The 17470-nt window shown below is 36.7% G+C and overlaps 5 protein-coding genes across 9 annotated transcripts in view; 1 reads left to right on the top strand and 4 right to left on the bottom strand.

The window, feature by feature from the left end:
• LOC116027221 (sterol 3-beta-glucosyltransferase UGT80B1) overlaps positions 1–17470 on the bottom strand; it is a 713221-nt gene that overhangs the window by 62588 nt on the left and 633163 nt on the right. The window lies entirely within an intron of this gene.
• Positions 463–4017, top strand: LOC116027482 (acyl-CoA--sterol O-acyltransferase 1-like). The gene is made up of 3 exons (XM_031269146.1): positions 463–917; positions 3074–3351; positions 3549–4017. The coding sequence occupies exons 1-3, from the start codon at positions 576–578 to the stop codon at positions 4000–4002; spliced, it is 1074 nt and encodes a 357-aa protein (XP_031125006.1). The 5' UTR covers positions 463–575; the 3' UTR covers positions 4003–4017.
• On the bottom strand, positions 5203–7644 carry LOC116027656 (BAG family molecular chaperone regulator 5, mitochondrial). Of its 4 annotated transcripts, XM_031269387.1 has the most exons (5): positions 7298–7644; positions 6429–7156; positions 6050–6150; positions 5552–5970; positions 5203–5461 (listed from the first exon to the last, which is right to left on the bottom strand). In XM_031269387.1, exons 1-2 carry the CDS (start codon positions 7556–7558, stop codon positions 6812–6814), a joined length of 606 nt encoding a protein of 201 aa, XP_031125247.1. In that variant the 5' UTR covers positions 7559–7644; the 3' UTR covers positions 5203–5461; positions 5552–5970; positions 6050–6150; positions 6429–6811. The 4 variants fall into 4 exon arrangements, with proteins under 4 accessions (XP_031125247.1, XP_031125239.1, XP_031125232.1 ...); XM_031269379.1 differs by having other exon boundaries at positions 6050–7156; XM_031269372.1 differs by having other exon boundaries at positions 5552–6150.
• Positions 8038–11036, bottom strand: LOC116027339 (fumarylacetoacetase-like). The gene is made up of 14 exons (XM_031268903.1): positions 10785–11036; positions 10581–10659; positions 10386–10444; positions 10165–10289; positions 9949–10023; positions 9655–9730; positions 9441–9540; positions 9301–9360; positions 9156–9226; positions 9010–9072; positions 8845–8909; positions 8668–8764; positions 8456–8581; positions 8038–8353 (listed from the first exon to the last, which is right to left on the bottom strand). Exons 1-14 carry the CDS (start codon positions 10986–10988, stop codon positions 8291–8293), a joined length of 1263 nt encoding a protein of 420 aa, XP_031124763.1. The 5' UTR covers positions 10989–11036; the 3' UTR covers positions 8038–8290.
• Positions 11551–15881, bottom strand: LOC116027358 (fumarylacetoacetase-like). Its single transcript, XM_031268937.1, has 14 exons — positions 15565–15881; positions 15088–15166; positions 14841–14899; positions 14631–14755; positions 14374–14448; positions 13851–13926; positions 13618–13717; positions 13470–13529; positions 13247–13317; positions 13086–13148; positions 12815–12879; positions 12353–12449; positions 12077–12202; positions 11551–11820 (listed from the first exon to the last, which is right to left on the bottom strand). The coding sequence occupies exons 1-14, from the start codon at positions 15766–15768 to the stop codon at positions 11761–11763; spliced, it is 1260 nt and encodes a 419-aa protein (XP_031124797.1). The 5' UTR covers positions 15769–15881; the 3' UTR covers positions 11551–11760.

The raw sequence follows: 17470 nt of genomic DNA, 5'->3' as shown, positions 1-17470 counted from the left end.
ACACATTCTGTACATACAGTTAACAATTTTTGTACATGTAAACAAATAACTTGATCATTGTTGACATATAATATGATAGTTATAGGTACAAAAACTTTCAACAGCAAGTGCCAAATGTGTCAACTACTTATACAGAATCTGAAGGTTATTTTTGAACCAGTGTCTACAATACAAGGTAGACCATGGTATAATTTGCCACAAAAAAATGACATGTATACCATATTTAAAAAATAATTTTTTTATTTTTATTTTAATAATTTTAAACAAAAATAAAAAATGATTAATAGCGCAAGCCGTGGGCCCATGCTTAGCGGAGTTAGCGCAGTTGCTTAATCTACCCCAGATTTTGAGGGAACAATTTCTTTGACTTTGACTCCGAAAATATAAAGACTTTTCAGACCATTTAGTCTGCAATATATAATCCAAATCCGAAAACAACATATATAGGATTCAGATTTCAGACATTAAACCATCTGATCTGCAGAATCCACTTTTTGCAGTTTTTAAGGTTTCTTTGAAACAGACAGATTATTGTCAGATCCGATCTGTCTGGAAATCTGGGAATTAAAGTGACGATGATGATTATGGAAGGCGAAATCAAGAGTTTCATGGTGGTATGGAGCACAGTGTTGGGTTGTTTATGCTATTGCCACGCCATTGATAAGCTTCTTCTCCCTAAACCCACCATTACAAGAGCTCTCTCTCTCATCCCAGTTGCCTGTCTCTTTATGGTTCTCCCTCTTAACCTCCACTCCATCAATCTGGGCGCCACCTCTTCTTTCTTCATTGCATGGCTGGCGAGTTTTAAGGTTCTCCTCTTCGCGTTTGGCGATGGGCCTTTGGCTTCTTCCCCGCCGCTCCCTCTCTCGTCCTTCGTTCTCGTGGCTTGTCTGCCCATCAAGTTTCAGAGTTTGCAGGTATATAAATATGGGTGATTGATGAAACTGGAAAATTTTGGTTAATTATTTTTTAATAAAAATATTTTGATTCAATGGATTAATGGTTAAAGATTTTTTAGGGTGGGTGGTAGCAAGAAAAGTTTACACTTCTTTGAGATTTTAAAATGTGAAAAAATAATTTTCACATTTAGTGTAATTTTTGATTTATAAAGTTCAAACATAGAAAATTGAGTCATTTTCATTTTTGGTCCTACTGTTATTGGGGTATTGTCAATTTTAGTCCACTTCATTAATTTTTGTCACATTATGCCCAGTCTTATTTAGTCATTACCACTTTTAGTCCACCGTTAAAATTTTCATCAAATGGCCGTCCAAAACGGGGATATTTTTTGGTCTTTTTTGATTTGGTCATCTCCTTGACCCTTTGCAGTGGTTTTCCTTACACATTTTCATCTAATGAAAAGGTTCGGCGAAAGCCATGTGAGCCACATTAAAAAGCCATGGCTTTCGCCGAAGCTCTTCATTGGATGAAAATGTGTAAGGAAAATAACTGCAAGGGTAAAGGAGATGATCAAAGCATGAAAAGACCAAAATACCCCTGTTTTGGACGGTCATTTGACGAAAATTTTAACAATGGACTAAAAGCGGTAAGGACTACATAAGACTGGCCACAATGTGACAAAAATTAATGAAGTGGACTAAAATTGGCAATGCCCCAATAACAGTAGGACCAAAAATGGAAATGACTCTAGAAAATTCTACCTAGTTGAAATAGATTTTTTTTTCCCTTAAAGTGATCAAGAATTTACCAAATTTATTTAATTATGTACTCCCTATGTCCCATTTTACCTGTCCTATTTACTATTTATTGGTCAAACCAACTCTTTCTTCTTTACTTATTTTCTTTAGTAATTTTTTATTATTTTTAAATTTAATTTTTTGTGTTTAATAGTACTTTTAATGTAGTTTTTAAATATATAAATTTTATATATTAATGCTAAACTTAATATTATGAAAAATTGGATTAAAAATTACTTCAGTCAAGCCTCGTTAAACGAATTAGACAACCATTTTGGGACGGAGGTAGTATTTATTATTTTTGCCCTATTATGAAAATTTACCAAATTTGTCTCCCCCATCGTTAGGAAAGATTACAACATTGTTTCTAAAAAAATTTTATATTTCTCAACACTTTTTACATGCATATTGTTTTGTATTTTGAAAATTCTAGTTGCAGGCGGTAATTTTTGGGTATATAAATTAGTCATTTATAAATGATTTATTAAATTATCAAATATTTGTTATGTTTATTTTTAATCTTTCTCAACACTTTTTACATACATATTATTTTATATTTTGAATATTCTAGTTGCATACTGAAATTTTTTGTTATATCATTTTCATTTGTATATAGTAAGGATATATTAGAGATTTTAAAAAATTTCTAATAAGAAAGCTTAAGCTAACTAAATATCTTAATTAATTTATTAGCTAATTCAATTTTCATGTTTCTAGGTTATCACCAAATGTGTGGATTAATTTTTCTCACAAAGTTTTCTCATCAAATATATTCTTTAGAAATATTTTTCCAAGAATTTAATTGATGAAAAAGTATCAAAAGTCATCTTTAAGAATTTCAGTTAATGGTTAATTCGGTTCGAAAATATAGTTAATTGAATTACGTGTGTTTGTATGTATGTGTGTTTGTTTTACTGAGTAATTTTTTTTTTATAATTCATAAACTAGTTTTTAAAAATTTTTATGATTTATATATTGATATAATAACTATTTTTTTTGTGTGAAAATAAGTATTGAAATTTTTTATTTATAAATTTTAAGATTTTTAAAAAATTAGATTAAAATATTTTAATTGGCTGACCAATTAATCAAAAAAATTAAATTTAGTTAATTCAGACATAAGAATTTTAATTCAATTAATGATTAAAATATTTTACCAATTAATTAGATTTTTTTAGTACTATTAACTCTCTATTATAATGCAGTATGTATTTGTTAATAACTATTTTCTCAATCTACTCACGCACAAAGAGTCAATACCACTTTTGCATGACCTCACAGAGTCACTTTGTGCCATTATAAACCACAAGATCATTGGCTTATTAATTAGGTTTAGTTATTAACCGAATAAATTAAACATCCTCTTACTGTTGCAGGAGTCATCATCATCGCAGCCCAAGAAAGCTCGGAGGTCTTCTGTTAATCATTTGACGAAATTGATGTTGCTGTTGATCTTGTTTCGTGTGTATAAGTACCAAAAATATATTCACCGAAATCTTCTACTGTTCTGCTACTGCCTCCACATTTACTTTTGTCTTGAGCTGATGTTAGTGGCGGTGGCTGCCGCGGTCCGGGCAGGGACGGGAATGGAGATGGAGCCGCCGTTCAACGAGCCGCACCTCGCGACCTCGCTGCAGGACTTCTGGGGGAGGAGGTGAGTTTGATTGGTAAGTGGGTTGGCGCACAAATTTAAATAAAAATTCTCGCTAGAGAGTAAGCTATGATACCATGTGATACTGAAGTAATTTATTAAACAATAAATAGAATATAGAGCATGAAAGCAGAAAACTATTTACACCTGAACCACAACACTAGGCCAACATAACAATATAACAGATTAAGTCTTAGCAGGTGGAACCTGATTGTGAGCAACATCTTGCGCCCCACGGTGTACGCGCCGGTGAAGTCGGCGACGGGGCGCGTATTGTCGAGGAAGTGGGCGGTGGTGACGGCGGTGATGGCGACGTTCGTTGTGTCGGGGGTGATGCACGAGCTCGTTTTCTACAACATTGGGAGGGTGAGGCCGAGCGGGGAAGTGTTGGGGTTCTTCGTGCTGCATGGGGCATGTTTGGGTGTGGAAATTGGGGTGAAGAAATGGTTGAAAGGGAGGTTTTGGGTGCCAGGTTTTGTGTCGGGGCCATTGGCAGTTTGCTTTGTGATTCTCACGAGTTTTTGGCTGTTCTTCCCACCATTCTTGAAGAACAAGGCTGATGTGAAAGTGTGCAGTGAGTTTCTTGCTTTTGTAGAGACTGTCAAGCATCATACATTAGTTAGTCCCAATAACATCACCTGCCCTTTCTTCTGATCACATGATGTTAGAAATTTGAATTCATGTATATGTAACAGCACAATGTTACTAGGTCACTGAGTTGTGATTTACAGTCTCTCACATATTTTGTCAGGATAAGAAGAAGAAAATATGACAGTGTAAACAAAATTTTTGTGGCTTGCATAAAATGCGTTGGGTTATTTGAGGTTTTGATGGAAAGTGTTACTAAGTTGTTTAGAAATTTCAATGCAGGAGGGATACAATTGGTAGGGGAAACTAGACTCTTTGGTCTTTGGATTGGCTGTAATGCTGTATAATGTACAATATTGGGAGATAACATTTCATTTTCTGCAGACTTAAAAAAATAAATAAATTCTAGTCAACGTGACCAAATCTTGCCGATGTCCTCCTCCCTTAGGGTATCCTAATTGAAGTTGATGGAACACACTCAACTAAAAGATCAATTACATACTCCATTATGTTCTCTACAAATGTGAACCATGCACACCAACCTCTCATTCCCGATCAATTATGCATTTACAAATTTCAAGAATGTTTCAAATCAGACAATTTTTCTCTTTCCTCTAGTTAACAAATTTAACTACCAAAGCACAGCTTGGCTTGTATATTTTACATGAATCCAAGCCATATAATCATAATTCAAAATAAGTTAGATACAACTCTTAAAGTGGATAAAGTATAATTATTATACCTAAAAGTCATGAATTCAATATAATTATTATCAATAATCCCTCAATCAAGCCAATCACACAAAGAGCATGTTTGGTGACTTGGCTCCGGCTGCACATAGCGATGTTTGAGGTTTGCCTTTTCCCAAAACACCTCAGAAAAAGTTTTTTTTTTTAATTGTTTATTCATTCTAGAGGCCTCAAGGCTCATTTTATAAATTAAAGGGAAAAGTGTCTAATAAACTCTAGAATTTTACATAAAAAGTCAATTAAGCAAATTTTTTAAAGTTACCATTAAACTCATCTAACATTTTATTTTGGTGCATTGAAATTCAAAAACTGGTTAGTGACCTGTGATAGGAGGTCACTAGGGTACCGACAACCCTCCGCCGCCCCAGTACTATTTCCGACCACAAATCGGCCGGCTACCGGCGTGCGCGGGTCACCATAGAAGAACAGAGAAGACGACCACATTTATAAATCTTATTTCTTTATCTAGTGTCATTTGTGGGGAAATTTGAGTTTCAAGTGTCGTTAATAACCATACTAATAAATGACAAGAGACTTCATATGACAGCTCAAACACATTAGTTTTGACAAGAAGGTGGGTGGAAGGAAAAGTTTATGAATTGGGACATAACGAGGAGATGAGAAATTGAGCAACCCAAGGCATAGCCAACTTCAAGATAAAAGAGAAGCAACCACATTAATGGGGGATTTAATGCCTACACAGACTCATGAACTGAAGTCAAAACCTTTGAACCATCACACTCTAATCCAACGGTTCTGAATAGTTGAATCTTTACCTGGTCACAGATAAAGAACTGTCTATAAATAAGACCCTGAGATTTGAGAATATGCAATTGTAATGCACAGAGAAATGGAAGGGAGGTCACCTCAGTTGATCTTTGCGTGCACTCTGATACTGCTGATGCTATGGGAGATGCCATCCCTTTCTTCAGCCTGTGATACAGATAGCGGGGGATGCCGGGACTGCATAGTTAAGCACACCATGAAAGATTGCCCAAAATGTTCAACCATCATGTGTTGCATGGCTCAGTGTCTGTGGGGTGGCTCCTCGCGCTCCAAGTGCAGCAAGAAATGCGACTGCAATGGCGGCTATCCAAGGTTGTCTGATTGCAAGAACTGCTTGTCTCCATGCAAATGCAGCTGTTCTGCCTGAAACAGAGGTCTACCTGCTAGCTACTTGGTTTATCCAAGATCTCAGTTAATATTCATGAATCAGAACTGGTGCTTCAACACTCCTTTTTTCAATATAATGTCCATATCAGTTTCTGGATTCTGCTGTCCTGCACTGCATGATATATATATATGTGTGTGGTGTCTTTTTTGATACATTTGAAGGGGTTGCGGATAAAATCTGTTACTCTTACCTAACGTCGCAAACTTATACAACTCAACCACAAGGCTTTTGACAATTTGGCATATATCTGTTGTGTCTGTGTGTGCATGAGAGAGACTAATCATCTTCGTTCTGCACACAAAAAATATCAAATATGTCCACAATAATGAACAAAACAATCTTCAGGAAATCCAATATCAGCTAATCTAGTTATCTAGAAGACTAAATCAGAAACGAGAATATTAATAAGCAGCTTGAAAACGAATCTATGACTATCAGCTAGTCAAAACAACTAACACAATCAACTAATCAGCTAATTGCCAAACCACCCAATAACTACCAAGAGCTTTGGTTTGCATAACACGTACAACAAAGAGTACTTTTTCCGATCAGTTTTATTGATTACTTACCTTGGACTATAATTTGATGTTGTTCTGGCAACCATTTCCAGCTGCCAATCTTCATTCAGAATTCAGAGTTCAGAAAATTAATTCTCTCAAATCAGAAGGCTCATAGCCTTACAGAACATTACAAAAATGAAACAAAGTATTCCAACTGGGGAATTGACAAAATTAATGTATATATATGTCACTGTTCCAGGCAACTTAGAGTGGAATAAAAGCAAAATGATATCCAGGCCATAAGGCAAATCTACTCAGAATTCTATTTTTTTTGCAGTGTAACATTTGTCTTTTATATATACAGAAAGCAAGGCAGTTTAGTTCTGGTAGTGGATCTATAAGAAGTGTTGTGCATATATAGAGAGATAGAGCACCATTACACTTATCAGTTATCACCACTGGTCACGAAGAAACTGTTGAAGGCATCGAAATCCCAAATGCTCAGCACAAAACCTCTCCAGATCTCCATTCCCTCTTTCCTTGCACACTTCGCTCTCGATCTTCTCGAGAACATCATCCCAGTCCCTCATGAAACCGTCCCAGCTTTCCACTTTGGCATCCGAAACCGCATCCAGTATCTCCTGCAACCCTACAATCCTACGGCTAACGTGTCGCCTCAAGTCCCTGACCGTTGGATCAAAACCGGGGACAGAGTCTAATCTGAACAGTAATTCCATCAATGCTTCGTTGATTCTGATCCTCTCCCGCTCGTTGCTTCTCACAGCATCAACCGTCTCCTGCAATCAACAATTGCTTCAGAACTAAAGCAAACTATTCATGTACCACATAATTAACACACGAAACGTTATAAACAGATACAAAGCAGCATCGATGATTCAAAGCGGCGAATACAAAGAGGGAGGTGTTGAATTGCGTGCCTGGAGTTGGATGAGGCGTTGGAGATAGTTAGCTTCGCGATTGACGGCCGAGATCTTCTTGACGAGCTTGCGGACGACGTGAGAGCGGTAAGCCGACTGTATCGTAACGGCTGCAGCGGCGGATTCTTGATCATCGGACGGGGACTGGACGGGAATCTGGAAGGAAGTGTGTTCGGAAAGCTGGGTAGGATGGTCATTGTGGAAAGTGTGAGTGACTGTAGTGGTGGTTGTGGGAGAAGAGAAGAAGAAGGCACCTCTCATTGGGAAGAGAACACGGCGGCGTCGGTGGTGGAGCGTGGATGTGAGCTGTGGACACGGCGGAGCGCGTGAACGGTAAAAGAAGGTTGGAGAAGGGGAGAGAGTGTAATTTATACTTGGGGCCAACTTTTGGCGGGTATTACGCCGTTAGTGGTCCTACTGGCATTTGACTAACGGTCCTCGCTTTTGCTTTAAGTGGGCCACTGGGTCCCGAGGTCAGGAAGGAAAGTACTCCCTCAGCTGGATCAATTGTTATATCACATATCAGGATTTGCTTCGCATTTAACATATTATTATTTAAAAAAAAAACATATTATTAATCACATAATATGTCTATTAACAGTATACAGCCAATAACCTTGTAATCTAGTGGCTTTCACATGGGAGGTTATGAGTTTAAGTCTTAATGGGCCATTATTAACTCTTTGGACTTACAATATTACATTGTAACGAGTCACATGTTATTTTGGATTTGAGATTGCAATGCAAGGTAAATCTTTGTACTTTATTTCACAACATTTTAAAATCTCAGATCTGGTTTTCTGATTTTTGTTCTGCACTGCTCATTCTACAACTGCAACATCATGAATAGACCAAAACCAGTATAACAGAAAAGAAAGATTTAGTCATCCTTTAGTGACGAGACAAACTTGCAGTTACTACTCGAAGATGTGTACTGAGCAAACCCTGTCTTGACGTGGTTTATAGTCATCCCTTAGAGTCCACAAAAGAGGGTTAAGCTGGGAAAGGGAGAATCTTTCCTGAGCATGTTCCAAAACCAACTGTATAGCCATCACCCTGATGAGGAAAAGTGGTATCAGTTTTTAATACAGACTAAGTATACCAGTATAGTTAGCAGAGTGAATAGATAGTTCAGTTCAGTGGAAATGGGGAATGAACCTTGCAGAAACCAGAAATAATGACTTCATCTCCATCTTGTAAGAAGGTGCGAGTTTCTCCAGCTATGGTTAAAGGTTTTTGCCCGTTCCACGTCAATTCCAGAAGGCTTCCATAAGAATCTGGCTCCTGGGGAGCAAATGGGAAGAATGTGTTGTGAAAGTTGAAACCAAAGCCAAGAGAAAGAGGAGTACATAGTGGATTGGAGTTCTTACAGGTCCACTTATAGTCCCACTTCCAAGCAGGTCACCAGGCTTTAGGTTACAGCCGTTTATAGTGTGGTGCGCGAGTTGTTGAGCAATGGTCCAGTATCTGTGCCAAATATTAAGAAACAATGAATTGAAGGATAAATTTCGTTTCAACCAAAAGTTTAAGCTGATAGTAATCCTTACAAGTGTTTAAAGTTGCTTTTGGAGACAACATATGAATCTTCATGTCCAGATGGTTTAATGTGAACCTTGCAACGAAAATGAACAATAATTTCTTGCATTGAGTGCCCATAAAATTTCACTTTGTTTGAAGCAAATAAGTCCTCTCAGTTAAGGATATGAAAGTACCTCCAATGAGATGTCATAGTTTCTGGACTTCTTTTCTGAAAGATATGGCAAGGGAGGGGGGTTCTGCAGAAAGAAAAGAAGTTCGTTTATTATCTGAACTTCACTGGTGCATTGCCTAGTGTTCTAGAGAAAAGGAAATAAGTTACCTGTGTCGGAGCATCACATGCAAAAGGCTCGAGGGAATCTAAAGGCACGATCCAGGGGGATATCGTTGTGCCTGATAGAGAACATAACATAAAGATAAAAAGCTGAAATGATGAAAGATAATTACAGGAAAATAGAATCTCTTACCAAAGTTCTTTCCAAGAAAAGGACCGAGTGGGATGCATTCCCACCCTTGAATGTCTCGAGCTGTTTTAGACACTTATCAGTTTGGTGTGAAAAGCTTAACACAAGGACTTTTTAAAAGATGCAATAGATATTAAGTATACCACTCCAGTCATTCATCAAAACGAGCCCAAATATGTGATCTGCAGCTTCATTCACGTCTACAGGCTTTCCTAATTCATTTCCAGGACCAACTACAGCTGCCTTTTAGCAGAATTAGCAGAAGGTGAAAGAAAAGTTAGTTATAGCGGGAAAAGTGTGTAAAACAAAATATCTTTGATATTCTGTCTTCTATAAGGGCATTTGATAACATCTTACCATTTCAAGCTCAAAGTCCATCTTTCGAGAAGGTCCAAAATATGGAGGAGAATTTCCAACTGGACGATCTTGTCCTCTAAACAGAACCAAAATTGCAGAAATTATTACAAAAAAGGGAGCTAATTGTTGCCAATTTGGAAGGAAAAGTTTGACCATCATTGAAACAGAAGTAGCACATCATGCATTGAGAAGGCAACAGTTGCATTTAGCTGTAGAGAAGTTTAGTCCTAAGGTCTTTGCATAGACTTCTTGAACAGGTAAGCAAATAAATGAACTGATGAAATGTTGAGTCACCTTGGTCTAATAATATCAGTGCCAGAGACGACAATAGATGATGCTCGTCCATGGTACGCGATGGGGAGATGGAACCTAAAAAGAGCCAAAAGCCAGTCAAGATGAATAGAAGAAAATATCAGGGTGTTATTTCCAGCTTTATGTTAATTTCTTTCAGTATCAGTATCTTCCATCTGAGTATAACATTTTCAGCTTCATTATTTCCTATTGCCATACCAGTTAGGCTTTATTGGTTCCCCAGCACCTCGAAACATAAGCCCACAATTCCTAGCATGATTGATCGACGAATAGAAGTCTGTGTAGTCTCCTACTGCAACAGGGAGAAGCATCTGCACCTTCTCCTAAAGTAACATTCATCAACACAAAATTATAATTCAAAAAAGCACAAATGCCTCCAAATAGGCTACTTAGCATTGATATGTCCACAAATGTCTTACCATTGGAACAAGCGCTTTCTGCCTCAGGTTTGCATTGTCGCGTAATGTCGGTTCAGTCTCTACATAAATACAATGGGAAAGTGAGTGACAGACCAGACTCTGGAATCTGGTAACCATAACTCCAATTCCTGCTCTACAGGAAATCTTAGAACGATTATCAAAAGCAGAAAGTAGTAGTAGTAGAAAAGAGTATACCAGATAAAAGCTTTTGTAGCGTGGCATGAGCTTCCTTCCATGCCGGCCTTCCCAGTTCCAAGAATTTGTTTAGATTAGGCTGCACCATATAATTCTTTCAGAATTAAACTCTCTCCCATATACACTTCATAGAAGCAGAAGCAGAGCTTCAAAATTTGAAATTAAGAGAGGATGAATAAACCAAAATGCAGAAATAGCAGGAACCTGATTGAAGCAATTGGAGTTCCTGAGAAATGGGCCGTCGAGAAGACCAGCAGAGGCGATCACTGAGATGTCCAAGACGAAGTCTCCAATGGCCACGCCTGGCCGAGCTTCAGAGCAGTGGTTGGGCTTGAACATACCATAGGGGAGGTTCTGGAGTGGAAAGTGCGACTCCGGGTGGACTTCAACGAACGATTTCAACACCATTCTATACAGCAACGGCGAATTACAGGGCGGTCAGGCGATGTTTGCAGTGATCACCCAGGAGAGCATAGTCCGAAATCTTCGGAAAACGAGAGGGGAATTTATACTAAAAAATTACAGAGTGAGCGCTCTGCCATGGAGGTTCTGATTTGTGAACCATAAAGGCCCACCAATAATTCAAATTAAGCGCTAAAAGAATTACCAGAAACAGAACTTGGCAGCTGTCAGGTACATTGATTAATGATCATCGAACAAGAAAATAACTCTTCATTTAAAAATAATACAAATAATTGTTACCTAACCCAAATAATTACAACATTTTTGTCCATACAGAGAACACTGTTGAGGTGTGTTCCTCGTTGTAAGAGGATGGGCTAATGTCTTCTCCTCTATAATATATTAATATCAGTCAAGTATCAACCTGTGCTTTCAAATAGATGACACCATTCACAGTAAAATGACAAACTTAACAGTACATTAATGCACTGGCAAAATTAAATAATACAAATTCGGCTACGAGATTTAAGGTGTAACTTAATAGTAACCGACACCTCTTTTCAAGTAGTAGATCTAAATCCAAACCTTATCATTCCCGCCCCTTATAAGATGTATCAAAAGAAACTGAGAAGTATTGATCATTTAATGTTTCTAATCAGAATCACGGGTGAATGAACATAATACATAATCCATGAAAATTTTACATAAATTTGGACCTAATCACTGCATGGCCGATACACGAATAGAAGTTTTCAAGCCAGCATGAATTAGTGTCTCATTATGGTGATGGGAGTATCTTTCCTGAGCACGTTCCAAAGCCTATGTTGTAGCCATCTCCCTGTAAAAAAAAAAAAAAAAAACTATAATGTATAAGTCTCTACTACAACTATGATATTCAAGTGAAAGAGAAATGCAGGGGGGCACAGCCGCTTCACATTTAGTCAGTAACATAAATGCTACTTAAACAATTCTATTAACACTGTTAAACCTGGCCTTTTGTTTTTTCAAGGAACTTTGCATCAGGTGTACAAGAATATGAAAGACAAGCAGGTAAACTCTGCTAGGAAAAAACAATGAAGTCATGGAAGTGGAACCTTGCAGTAACCAGTAAAAGTGACTTCATCCCCGTCTTCTAAGAACGTACGAGTTACTCCACCCAAAGATAGAGGTTTTTGTCCATTCCAAGTTAATTCTAGCAAGCAACCGTAGGATTCTGGTTCCTGTAGAGAAAGTCAAGGATCATAGCAGTACATCAAACAGAGCATTGTTTATCATTTCACTAAATGAGAAAATTCAGACTAAGAAGGAAAATAAAAATAAATTTCATTAGAGGGGCATCACATATCATTGTGTGAACTCAAAATGCTTACAGGTCCACTAATAGTCCCAGTTCCTAGAAGATCGCCAGGCCTTAGGTTGCAACCATTGACAGTATGGTGTGCAAGTTGTTGGGTTACTGTCCAATATCTGTACCAAAATGAAATGATAAATTAGCAAGGTGAAAAAGTAACAAATTAGAAACTACAGTTCATAGGAGTAAGATCATCTAAGGATTTGTATAATATATTTATGTAACATCAGAGTGATTAAATGTATTTTACCCTATAATTCTAAATGAAGAACTCCGTCTACATTACATATACAGCAGGTTGGTTAAATGTGTTTTACCCTAGAATTATAGACGAAGAATTCCCCTTTTTACAAAAATTATAGCTTCAACGACAACTTTAACTACACAGTATTCCATATAATCATATTAATCAATAAAAGAAACTAGTTCTGAGACATGATGAAATCATGAAAATGAAAGCAATGGAGGTCAAAATACTTACAAGTGCTTGAAGTTGCTTCTTGTGACAGTACATGAATCTTCTTGCCCAGCAGGTTTAATGAGAACCTTGCATAAAAATGGATAAAAATGCTTACACTTAATAAGTTATTCCATATTAAAAGATCTGATTTAGAAAAAGAGCCTAAGGAAAAGTTTTTGCATCTTTCTTCCATTTTCCAGTCAACTAGCAAGATATAAAGTTCCTTCTTTCCATAACATATACTAAAAGGAAATGTCATAATCATGATATGACAAAGTGAATCATAAAATACCTCCAACGAAATGTCATAGTTTTTGGATATCTTCTCTGCAAGATATGGCAAGGGAGGAGGGTCCTGTCAAAATATAAGAACGGAGTTCTTAAGCTAGCAAAACTCTCCTGGTAACTGCTCCCGTTCTTTATGCCCTAAAGGTAGGGAAGAAATCAAGATACCTGCTTAGGAGCATCACAGGAAAAGGGCTCTAGAGCATCTAAGGTCACAATCCAAGGTGAAACCGTAGTTCCTGAGACAGCCACAAATTAAATTACATAAAACTTCCAGTATTCAGCATAACCAAGACAGAGAGCTCAGGTCAACATCACATGTAATTTAGCAGTTATTAGTTATTAAAAGAGAAAATGAAGATGATGAAACAAAAGCACTCAGATTTCTTACCAAAACTTTTCCCTAGGAAAGGACCAAGAGGCACATATTCCCAAGCTTGGATATCTCTTGCTGTTTACACCAGATTCTCATCAGTATGGCACTAGTAAGAACAAAAGACTTAAAGACTGAAAAGTAAAATAAATTAAATTATGCATACCACTCCAATCATTCATTAAGACAAGCCCAAAGATATGGTCCCTGGCCTCATCAATACTCACAGACTTCCCTAGTTCATTTCCAGGGCCAACTACAGCAGCCTAGGAGTAAGAATAGAAAATTAGAGACCTGTTCTCTAAGGAGCAAACATAATATAATAATTTGATAAAACAAAATTAGGTTTACTGGAAACACTGATCTTTTATAGCACCAGAGACGAGCTCAGTAGCTCACCATTTCTAGCTCAAAGTCCAGCTTCCGAGAAGGTCCAAAATATGCTGCAGAGTCACCTGTTGGAGAAGCTTGACCCCTGGATCAAATGAAAGTTGAGAATTAGAACAAAAGCAGAATTATTTCCTTATTTGAATCATGAGACAACAAGAGGCTATCATCAGATTTAAAAAATTGTCAAAAACTTATCCAAAAATAAAAATAAAAATTTGCACCAAGTATGACAAGGAAGATGCAAAATATAATAGATGCTGGTGATTATATACCATTTCCCAAACAAATATTCCCAAGCTTTCACCCTCTCTAGGAACTACTTTCAGAGATGTGGACTACTACTTCAAGAATCAAACTAAGAAGCATTCATTTCAGAACTGTATTTACACACAAAAGGATTCAATACTCTTGCATTATGATCAAACATTAAAGGGAATCTTATAAAAATAACTTGTCTTAACTGTTTTAATCAAATAAACAAATTAACAAATGCAAGCTCTTAACTAAAGTGAAGGAAGCATCATACGTTTACCTTGGTCTAATAATATCAGTGCCAGATACTACAATTGATGATGCTCGTCCATGATACGCAATAGGAAGATGGAACCTGAAAATGAATGATCAATTCCCAATTTCCCATAAGAAAGCTAGAATGTTTGGAAATACATACCAGTACCGTTATTTCATTTTATAGTTTATTCCTTGGGTAGGAGAGAGGAGGGGGGTTGTCCTCAATTCTTATCTGTATACTTACAAACCAATTTTTTAATATTGGTTACAATTACATACCAATTACGGTTTATTGGGTTCTCTGGGCCTCGAAATATGGTTCCACAATTCTTTGCATGATGCATGGATGAAAAGAAGTCTGTGTAATCACCAATTGCAATAGGGAGAACCATTTCCACCTTGTCCTATTGCATCAAGACAACCATATAACTATAAACAACAAAACAAGAGTCCTTTATCATACATTACAAATCTTGACATAAGTCTAACCATGGGGATAAGAGCTTTCTGCCGTAAACTTGCATTGTCACGCAATTTTGGTTCAGTAGCTGCACAAGAACAGAGCAGAATATCCAAAAACATTAGATCCCACTCTGTCACACCCCAACATCAGGGCCGTGCATAAGAACTTTAAGTTTCAAATAAAACTAACATAAGTTCAGGTACAGGACACAGATTAAGAACGCAGAAGATTAGATTATGATCAAATTTCCTTCCTTTTTGAAGAAATCAATACCTGATAGTAGCTTTTGTAGTGTTTCACGAGCTTCCTTCCATGCAGGCCGTCCCAAATGCAAAAATTTGTTAAGATTAGGCTGCATTATAAGTGTACAACCAACTTAAACAAATCAGGTGTGAATTTTTTTTCAGCTGATCACTTATCACCATCTCAATTCAAGCAACAGTCCCATGCATCTTTAAAAATAAAAAATCCTGTCCTTAAAAGGTCCGATAAATTCAGTAACTGACATTACATAATTATACGAGCAACTGAGCAAGTACAATTAGCTTCAGCCAGACAAAATCAAAGTAAAATTGAGATTAGAAAGTGTTTGATGCAAACTCTTCGTTCCAGAAAGTAGTCGGAGTACAAAATTGATTTCAAAGTTCGAACATATTTACTCCGGCAAATCAAACGGAGCATTAAAAAAAACACTCCGTACAAAAAAAATCAACACAAACGAGTTTGATCAAAATGAGGAAATGGATAGACCTGTGTGAAGCAATCCGAGTTCCGCAAACACGGACCGTCAAAGAGACCGGCAGCGGCGATCACAGAGAGGTCGGCAACGTAGCCGCCGATAGCGACGCCCGGCCGAGCATCGGAACCGGATTCGGGCTTGAAAACGCCGAAGGGGAGGTTCTCGAGCGGGAAGTGGGAGTCGGACTTGACTTCGAGGAATGATTTCAGTCCCATGATACGGCGTCGTAGCAAGCTCCGGTGAGTCGTCGGGAAGGCAAATGCCGTAAAGCAATGCGAGATTTTGGATAGAGTTAAATAGAGGGAGGCGGAGCCAGCACGGAAGCTGGAGTGACTCACTATCTTTCCCTTCTCAGTCTGCGTACTTCATGGATTTGAGAGGAGAGAAGGTTTACAAAAATTGAATTCATGATAAAATTATATTCTATATTAAAAAGATAAGAAAAATTTAAAAATATCAAAAATATTATATGGACTTAGGGTCTATTGGCACATAGCGATTATTCTAAATGCAAGGGGGTCCTGGAATGAGAAAGTAATTATGAAAATAAAAGTTTTTATTTATACAAATATTATAAATATGCAAATATATATTTTATAGTAATGTTTGAGAAAAAAACACTTTATTTGCCATGTTTATTATTTATTTGTCAAATTTAACAATTTATTCTCCAGTTTAGTTTCTTTTGTATTTTATTATTTTTTATATTTAATCTTTTATATTTAATAATAAGTTTGATGTAATTTTAAATATATAAATTATATATACTTATTTTAAATTTAATATTATAAAAAGTTTTAAGATATAAATAACTTTAATAACTCTTGTTAATCGAAACAGATGACATAAAATGGAATGGAGAATCTAATATTTGTCATGAATAACGGTTGTGGGTTAGATGGAATCATAAATTGTGAGTTTTAACAATAATTCAAATGAGTAATTTGTATAGTAGAGTAGTAGGTGAAATCAACGACTGAGATTGAAGTTGAAGTAGATTAGCATGGTCATGGGGACCAATCTGGTATGACCACGTGATAGTCTGAGAGCCATATCTAACACTTAACCATAGCTGTTGGGTTTCATTAAAACTCATATTGCTGACTAGACCACTATAAAACTCATCCATTATGAGATAACCAAGTGATGAAAACAAATGGGAAATGACATTAATATTTGGAAAAAAAAAAATCAGAACAAAAAATTTGAGATGGGGTTTTTAATTGATGGTGGGTGGAGCTCTTTTACAAGTTTTAAATATTGCAAAATTAAAATTTTTGTGCGACTCATTGAATGGAGAAATGAAAGCAAGATGTCCCGTAACTTGCGCATGTAGGGAACTGTCACTCCCAATTCGGCATGTAAATGAATTGTTTTTTGTTTTTCTAACAGTAAACTCCTTTTTTTTTCTCCTATTTTATCTGTCTTGGTTGGCCTGTAAAAAACTCAACTTGTGAGGTTGCTCTTATAAGAAGAATTCAAGTTTACGTTTGTACTTTTACGACGATTTAGTTGCACATTGCACTATAAATGTTGTATTGTCATTATTATTATATCGTTAAATTTCGTTTAGTATATATTAAATGGGCTCGCACGGGCATTTGAGTTGGTATGATTATGAGTACGGATGGAGAATCGAGACTTGACAGCCTTAAGAATTACACCTAATGTGGTTGGCTCCTTGCGAACAACAAGCACTGGTCCTTCCATCTATGACTCTATGAGACTACTGAGTCACTGCGATCTATCCTTTCAACATCTCGTCAAGTTGGTGTGCAGGGCCCCTTAGGACAAGAGGTTTCACATTGTGTGGACAATTATATATTAAATATTATCATAATTATATTTAAACATTTACCCATTTAAATTTTTTACTTTAACAATTATTAATCATACCAAATTAAAATTATTATCCAA

The sequence above is a fragment of the Ipomoea triloba genome, chromosome 1 (genome assembly GCF_003576645.1).
Source record: "Ipomoea triloba cultivar NCNSP0323 chromosome 1, ASM357664v1".
Taxonomy (NCBI): Eukaryota; Viridiplantae; Streptophyta; class Magnoliopsida; order Solanales; family Convolvulaceae; genus Ipomoea; species Ipomoea triloba.
This window is presented reverse-complemented; position numbering and strand designations above follow the sequence as displayed.